General features: G+C 41.8%; 1 protein-coding gene across 1 annotated transcript in view; it reads left to right on the forward strand.

Annotated features, from left to right (window-relative positions):
- Positions 1–8,353, forward strand: part of LOC106809350 (protein PFC0760c-like) — a 10,489-nt gene extending 2,136 nt beyond the window's left edge. Inside the window, exons 2-4 of the mRNA XM_014812414.1 lie at positions 964–1,072; positions 5,439–5,647; positions 7,463–8,353. Coding sequence (XP_014667900.1) covers positions 964–1,072; positions 5,439–5,647; positions 7,463–7,903 — 759 coding nt within the window. The 3' untranslated portion in view covers positions 7,904–8,353. The remainder of the gene's footprint in view (positions 1–963; positions 1,073–5,438; positions 5,648–7,462) is intronic.
- Positions 8,354–9,011: the final 658 nt, after the last annotated feature.

The following is a 9,011-nucleotide window of genomic DNA, read 5'->3' on the forward strand; positions in this document are numbered from 1 at the left end:
CTATATATATACACACATATATACACGCTATATATATACACACATATACTATATTATCCTATATTATATAGCATCCTATATTATCTTAATCCTGCCGCCAACAGGTGGCATTCTTGTCAACAGACAAGACCATTCCTCACAGGGACAGCCACTGTTTGAAAGTGGAGTCAATCTGCGCCACCAGGATAGTCAAACGCTATGAACCATGTGTGACGTTCAAAGCTATATCTCCATAAAAAGAAGAGGTATGGAAACAAAGTAAAGTTTGAGTGTGAGGTGGATGTCCAACGCTAATTTATATGTAATTTTTATCGAGTTGCACGTAATATATCATCGGTAAAATTAGACAAGCAAATGTTGAATTTCTCATGGTTTAGAGTGTCCTACTCCTCCTATATTATCTTACTCCTGATGTTATGTTATGTTGTGTTATGTCATGTTATGTTATGTTATGTTATGTTACAAGGAGTGAATAATATAGAGAGTGTATACCATGAGTGTATAATATATCTCTATATTATATAAACTCCTGATGTTATGTTATGTTATGTTATGTTATGTTATGTTATGTTATGTTATGTTACGTCTTGTTATCAGGAGTGAATAATAACAGATTATAATAATCAATTTTTATTCACTCCTGAAAGTAATCACTGCACTTACATCCAAGTGAAATAATCGAATAATTGCGTGTAATTTCAGGGATAAAACCTAAGAGCGTGTATAGAGTAAACACTAATGCACATACTAGGCGTAAACGGCGTATCGGCATACATTAACCGCATGCAGGTTCAGGTTTGGCACAGTGTCGTACGCCTGCGTCATATGTTCCCGCACAGAAGCTAGCGTTGACAGTTCGTGTACGCAAACGCGTCGACTGCTCTAGTATAACAGGTAACCGGTCGTCGTTACGGCTGCTAGATGACGAATGCAGGCTAACACGTTTTCCCCGTGGCTGTTTAGGTGGTCGTCTGTCAACCGTCGACCTGTTTGACTGCCTACGACCGGAGAAAAAAATGCATCAATCCAGCTATTGCCGCAAGTCTGCTAGACGTGCTCCGCAGGAACCAACGTAAGTTCATGGCCCGTTCTCAGCAACATCGAAAGTGACTGATTACAGTCACAACTAGTGGCTAAGATGTTTCTGGCAGTAAGCTCTTTGTCACGCCATGTGGAAACGGGATAGATAAAAATAAAAGACCGAGTACCTTTACATTCTGATACTGAAATTGGAAAAGGAATTGAGAGGCTGAGAGTGGGCGGAACGTGTGAAAGATATGGTTGGGGAATAGAGAACAACAGTAGTAAAAAGTAGATATTAGTGAAAGATTGAAGGGACGAGAGTGAATAAAAGCTGGAATTGGCTGGACAGAGACAGAGAGAGAGAGAGAGAGAGAGAGAGAGAGAGAGAGAGAGATAGAAAGAGAAAGCGAGATAGAGAATGGGAGAGCGAAAGAGCGACATATATAGATATATAATCATACATGTATATATTATTCGGTTACATTCCGCTCGATCTCGTCAATGACCGTCTACAGGTGGCACTGGTGACGCAAACGGCTTGCGAGAGCACGCTGTCTATTGTACTACTGTAGTATACGAACTCGACACGCAAGCTTAGATAGGGCCTACACGTAGGCTCTCCGCGTTCGACGAGACCTCTAACCTCTACCGACCCAGGCGAAATGGCAGCAGCATCACCACAACGGCAACAAGAGTCATCACAGCGTTAATTCGCTCAAGGATAAACTGCAATTTCATTTTGCTAGTCTATACACGGGCCGTTTCACACGAGGACGCGACCGCCGGTGCTGGCTACCTACTCGTACGTTACGCTGAACAAAAGGAGCAATTAGTAAATGGCTCGACATGCGTGCTCTCCAGTCCTCGAGTTGCACCGTGGTTGTCTATACAGTATTGCGTATACTCGCAGTGGCGGCGACATACAGTTACATGCGGGCGCCGAAGCAGAGACTACCTCACCGCGCCGGGAAGGAGTTGCCGGGAAAAAATGCTCCAAATTTTAATAAAAGATAAAGCGGGCGCGTGCACACGTGCCAAATGGTCGACAAATTTAATTAATAAAATTTTAATTATGAATGAAACGAAATCGTGCGGCGTGCGTGTCTTTTTTTTCGCTCCATGAAGCCAAACATGCTCCCCTGATGCTATGCTGGCTACGTGCGGGGGACGGGATGCGTAGTATGTCTAGTCCGTGCATAGCTTCGCTTACCTACCGAGTAGCGAGCTCCATCAAACGCCAACCGACAACAAACTCGGTTGTTTCTCCCTTAATTTATCGGCGATGATTCACAGTTGTAATCGCTGTAAAACCTTCAACTTTTGTTTTGTTTAAAATGACTTCATTTACGCGTATAGCCTCGTAGTTACTTACCGAAACAAAATTGCATTCAACATGCACGTGCGTATATATATACATATACATATATATATATATATTTAACAGTGGAATAGCGAATGGCATACATGGATTGAAAGGCCCCATCTCACAGAACGACAAGCAAACGTAAAGAGAGCGGGTTGTAACATCGCCTGCAGGCCATGCGCGGTAGTACAGCGCTAGCTCCAGTTCACAACACGGCGACTTATACGCGTGCACATGCACTCGTCCGCGCCCGCCGCTACACGACAAGACAAATAAGGCTAATCCTACTACTAACGGGCGTTTCTTGGCAATTGCCCCGAGTAAAATGTAGGAGGCGGTATATAAGGTGTGACGCCTTACACACCGGGTAGTATCTGTCTTGTGCCTCTAGTGCAAGTTGGTTTACCCACGGGATAACATATGCCTTTCCTTGTAGCGCGAGATTAATTGTGGGTAGGATAATATCTGCCCCTCTCTCGAGTGTGAGATGATCTAGCCACCGTATAATCTCCTTCTTTATTGCGAGATTAATTGTGCGTAGGATAATATCTGCCTATCGCTCGAGTGTGAGATTATTTATCCACACGACAATATCTGCCTCTGCCGCTATAGCGCGGGATCGTTTACCCGACGGGTAATATCTGCCGCTCACTCTCGCGCGCCGTGCACCGTCACTCCGAAAAAACTAAACCTACTCACTCACTCACCACTCATCTCAACTCCTCACTCACTCACTTCACTCACTCCACTTACTCACTCATCACTCACTGTCACCACTTCACTCACCTCACTCCACTCACTCACTCACTCACTCACTCACTCACTCACTCACTCACTCACTCACTCACTCACTCACTCACTCACTCACTCACTCACTCACTCACTCACCGGATAAGCGATGTGAGACAGGTGCTATTGAGTTACAGGCGTAATGATCGCTACCCGATCGGTCGATGCACAATTATCTCAGACGTTCAGATTCTGGTTGAAAGTGAGTTTAAATCCCAGAGGAAACGCGCGCCCTTCATAGCGGCAGGTGGTTTCGAAATCGTGCATAATGTTTCACTGAGTATTGTAAGGCGGGGGCTTTCGCTCGTCGACGAATGCGTGAGAATGAATTCAAACGACGACGGGCGACGGGGCAAAAGCGGATCCGACGCAGTTTTCTGGTCGTATATGTAGCTGCAGCCTAGAAAATAAAACAAAGCAAATAAGCAAATAAATAAATCACAGTATTGTACCTACTCCTGTCTTAGGTTGGCCGATCGAATAGTTGCGCTCTGGTTTTATATTGTTTTTAGAGGCCTCTGCAGCCGCTACGTACACATTCGCATTTCTGCATTATAGTGGATGACCCGTTATATTAACAGAATTTTTACCCTTCTAAAAACACATTGGGTAGAAGAACGAAAATCTCTATCTGTTAAGAGCTGCAGTATTCCCCGTTTTGAGAAGACCCCGGTTTACGAAAAACCAAACTTCAAACACCTCCATCTAGCTATAATAGGTGGCCCAGTTATTTCAAAGATGGCGACAAAGTACGTTGATACACCTTAGTAAAAACTATAAAGGCAACCAGGCCTTCATAGATAAAACACCACGATGATTTGCTCTCAGGCTGCTCTGCTCCATAATACTACTCATTTTATGGTTCATCCATGGTACCAAGAGTACATATAGCGTTATCTATGCCCCTGATAGCTTTCGCTTGGTCTAATTTTGAGATAAATATGACACTATTTCATACTAAGAACTTTGGTTATTAAATTCAGATTATATCTGAGACCGCTCAACAAGAGTAGCGTCTAAGATGCTATACAGTGATACGGTAGCGTATGGATACACACAGTCTGTATGTACATGAGATGTAGACCGTTCTAATACGGTATAATTATATAATCAACAATTCAGCGTAATATATGATCAAGAGCTTATAATACATCTAGGTATTATTAGGTATTATTAGCTCTTGATATGATGCATAGGTATGATTCTCTAACTAGCATTGATATATTGATTTGACATTGTAATTGTGATCGTAACTGGCGCTATATTTTTATTTCCGTGCTGCCGAAACTCAAATTAAATAGTGGTTTCAAATCACATAAAATAAAACCACCTACACATACATGTAATGTACCTCTAGTTTAAGAGGCTATAATGTGTTCAATATGTAAGTTAAACGTAGACTGTTTGGTCGATGTTTTCGGTGTAGATTCATACAAGCGCACGCAAAACACGTAAACCCGGAGCTACCACCGCAATACATCCGGAAGTACTAATACAAAAGTAGTAAATCTAAAAGTAAAGGAAGTACAGGACCTATAATGGCACAATAATATATATTGATTACGAGGGCGCGTTGGAAGTTTTGCATAAAACGTAAGCAGAAAACCCCCCGTTGTGCGGCTGGCGGACACATACGTGTTTTTACGATGTACGACTGCGGAAGTGATTTGGATGTTATAAGGGTAACGAGGACCGACATACGCGAGGTTGTTAGTTGACACCAGCGGCGAATTTTGTTTAGTATTAATTAACCGGCGATAGGTAGAAAATTTGTGAATTAAACTTAACGATTTAAAATTAAGCACAGCGAATTAGAGAATACTCACTCACTGAGAATTTTACGCATTTTCTCCGCTGTGTGTTGTGCCCCTTATGTCTGCGAGTGAACAAACTGTAGTATAATATTCACGATCTCCCTGATGCTACTTACGCTTAAGGGGTCGTTGTCGTAACAGGTACTACAGATATGCACCCGAGGTACATATATGTATACACAAAGTGTACCAGACTTGTACTACAGAAGTGTACCCTAACCCTAACACTAATCCTAACCCTAACCCTAACCCTAACCCTAACTCTAACCCTAACCCTAACCCTAAACATACCTCATATAAAAATATAAACATAATACTAAACAACCTAAAACTACCTCGGGTACATAAATGTAGTACCTGTTACGACAACGACCCTTCGTGCGCTACTTACGGTCACACACAAAATGTCTCACTGCAAAACATTTGATGGGATTTCGTGCATCACACAGGTTACAACAATGACGACGATGGCGAAGAGGAAGATAAATACCATGGTTACCGTCATGAAGAGGACGATGAAGAAGATAAATACCATGGTTACCGTCATGAAGAGGACGATGAAGAAGATAAATACCATGATGAAGAGGACGATGAAGAAGATAAATACCATGGTTACCGTCATGAAGATGACGATGAAGAAGATAAATACCATGGTTACCATGATGAAGAGGACGATGATAAGGATAAATACCATGGTTACCGTGATGAAGAGGACGACGAAGAAGATAAATACCATGGTTACCGTGATGAAGAGGACGATGAAGAAGATAAATACCATGGTTACCGTCATGAAGATGACGATGAAGAAGATAAATACCATGGTTACCGTCATGAAGATGACGATGAAGACAATAAATACCATAGACATCTTCATGAAGAGGACGACGAAGAAGATAAATAATTTGATTTCGGGTGACTATGTCGATGACAGCGGCTACGGAAAAATAGGTAGGTGCCATCTCTATTTTCTTGTTTTTCTACCTCCATTTGTGGGGCATATAGCCTCAGCATGCTGTGAGTATTTTGCCTTGGATTCATTACCAGTCGCTGTCCAGCAACGCTGTTCTATAGGTATCACACTGGAAAATCATTTCCCATAAGCGACCATGCTTACGAAAAAATTGCCATAAATCAGCAAATATTTTTTTGAGAAATCACAATGCCATCCTCTGAATCCACGTCGCAACTGACACCATATATGTTGTTAACTCAAAAGTTCTTCCATAATTTTTTTTTGTAAACAAGCTTTTGCCGGCACGCACTCGAAATGGCTACTTTGCAATGTCATTTTACGCGAAAAAGTAGGCTTCCTTCGAAAATTCCCCGGTCGCCACAGCAACGCACGCCGGACGAGCCGCTTACACTGTCGGATTTAGCAGAGATTCTAGTTTCTGAAATTAACAAATGCAAAGAGTTCTAAGCATTTCTAATGAGAAATAACGAATTCAAGCGCATGCATACACTGAAAAACGATCTCATTCTGATTGACTGATTTACCACCGTAGTACCACAGACTAACCGTTAGTCTATAAGAGGGTTCCGCGACTTGCACTAAAAATAGCAATATTACCCACAATCCTGTGCCGTCGGCCATACCGGTTCCAAAAAGAGCGAACATGTGTTGCGTGTAATCTGCCGATCTGCACAATTAACCGATTTTACATTGGCTATAGTGTTATTATTGCAATAGATAATATTAGCAGTAAGTGGATCCCGATTTTGCAGACAGGGTTATCAGCTGGTTTTGGTGTGCTAGAGTTCGAGATGATTGTGCAGACCCGGTTAATGGGCGCCGGTTTTACAGGGTGTTGCAGGCAGGTTATCAGCGTGGGTTGTGTTAATTGCTAGAGTTCGATGAGATTGCGCAGGCCCGGTTTTGCAAGCAGGTTTATCATCGTGGGTTTTAGGTGCTAGAGTTCAATAAGGCTGCCACACAGTCGGCAGATTCGTAGATTGAGCAGATCGGAAGATTGCACGCAAAACATATGTTCAAAGACTTGAGTTTGTTTACATCGTGAGAGTTTAGAAATTTCACCGATTTTACTGCATCTACTCTAGCTATCAAACGCAGCTTTTTATAATAGCTAGTGTATGCACGTTTGTCAACAGTCTGTAGTGTACGTAGTATGGATAAGTTCTTTGATTCACTAGACAACGTAGCCAAAGCACACTATCTCGAGAAAATTGCGTGCATTGGGAATCGAGACCCGTACCAAATAGACAATGCCGAATGGAGTATGAACCACAATGTGTTCCCATCACACACCTATTTGGATCTCGTGAACTACCTAACATTCCGGCCGAGTCCATTTTATACTCTCAAAGACTTTCAGAACCACAAAAGCCTGGATGCCTACGATCGACTGGTCTGTGGTTGGGTAAGAGGTGTATCTGTCTACATCTATGATGTGAACAATGAGTGCCCCATCTACGTTATCCGATGACGTGTTATGCACTCCCAGTCTATGGTTACCGTGATGAAGATGACGATGATAAGGATAAATACCACCGTCATGGTCACGAGGAGGACGATGGCTACGGCAAACACGTGTCATACGGCTATGCTGACACCGGTTACGGCACCAAGCACAATGGCTATGGCTATACCGACCACGCCGACGATCATTACGAAGAAGATGATGATGACGCTGACGATGGTAACGATCGCAACGACGGTGATGATGACGCTGACGATGGTAAAGGTAAATTCATTCGGCGCGTCTATGATGGTTTTCGGCACGCATCGCGCCACTTTGGGCCTCCTCGCATCTCCGCGGGATTCAGACTCGGCGGTGGCCAGGGAGGACACGGAGGACTCTTTGATTTTGGTGGCTTCAGCGAGTATAGCGAGCATCCAGTCATACATCTCAGGATAACTAAGCATATTCCAGGTGATTACAAACGATACGGCTAGGAATAGGAATCGAATATTAACAAATTACTAGTCATTATTATAAGAATATGATCTTGGCTGGGGTGTTTCGGAGATTACAGCGGTTACGTTTAGGCGTTGAAATCGAATACATTAGCTAATACTAATTGTCATTTTAATAAAAGCGTGATTTTTAATTGTACTTGTTTAGGAGGGTACAGAGGTTATGGCTACGCGTTAAGATCGAATACTAATAATTTAATTGTCATTATCATTAGAAGGTGATTTTTAGTTGTATTTGTTTCGAAGATTACAGAGATTACGACTATGAGTTGAAATATAATATAATGAACTACTTGTTATTATTATAAGAACGTGATTTTGAATTGTTTCATATTTCTGAGATTACAACGGTTATTAGGAGTTGAAATTTATATATATATCGAGCATGGCGCTTGGATTGGTAAGAACAAGAATAAAGAACGAGAATAACTCGTTGTTTGTGCACAGCGGCGTGCGCGCGGTATACTTGCGTGTTGCAGAGGAGCCTTTAAACGGCATTTACAGGGAATTATCGGCAATAATAGGCGAAAGAGAGTAGAGAAACTAAGACCTTGGTAGTAAATACATTTCGTGTTTATATACCATCATCTTACGATAGAAACGTTACAAATTCTTGTGGTTACGGTGAACTGCTTTAGATCGTACTTAGAATTTGCTGACGCTGTTTTTCATGCAATAAAAGACACACACGAAACTAATTTGAATCACATTGATTTTTTTAATAAGGATATGTTATCCGCGGTCAATCGTAATCGCGTTGAGCGAATTGTAATTTCAATGACACTATTTGTGTGGACTTTGTGCCGACTTAAATTTATGTTGTTTTGGTCTTCTTTATTATAAAACACAGGTGCGCATATCGTGGAGCTTTTCAATGTCACAGTCGTACTATATTAATTTTGTAGGTACTTATAGAGTACAGTCATAGACGCGTAATAAACGCATATAGGAGATTACACCGAAAGTGCCACAGCGAAACTAGACAAGCTTTAGAAAGATAGATAGATAGATAGATAGATAGATAGATAGATAGATAGATAGATAGATAGATAGATAGATAGATAGATAGATAGATAGATAAATAGAT

Source organism: Priapulus caudatus, unplaced genomic scaffold, assembly GCF_000485595.1.
Source record: "Priapulus caudatus unplaced genomic scaffold, Priapulus_caudatus-5.0.1 Scaffold347, whole genome shotgun sequence".
NCBI lineage: Eukaryota > Metazoa > Priapulida > Priapulimorpha > Priapulimorphida > Priapulidae > Priapulus > Priapulus caudatus.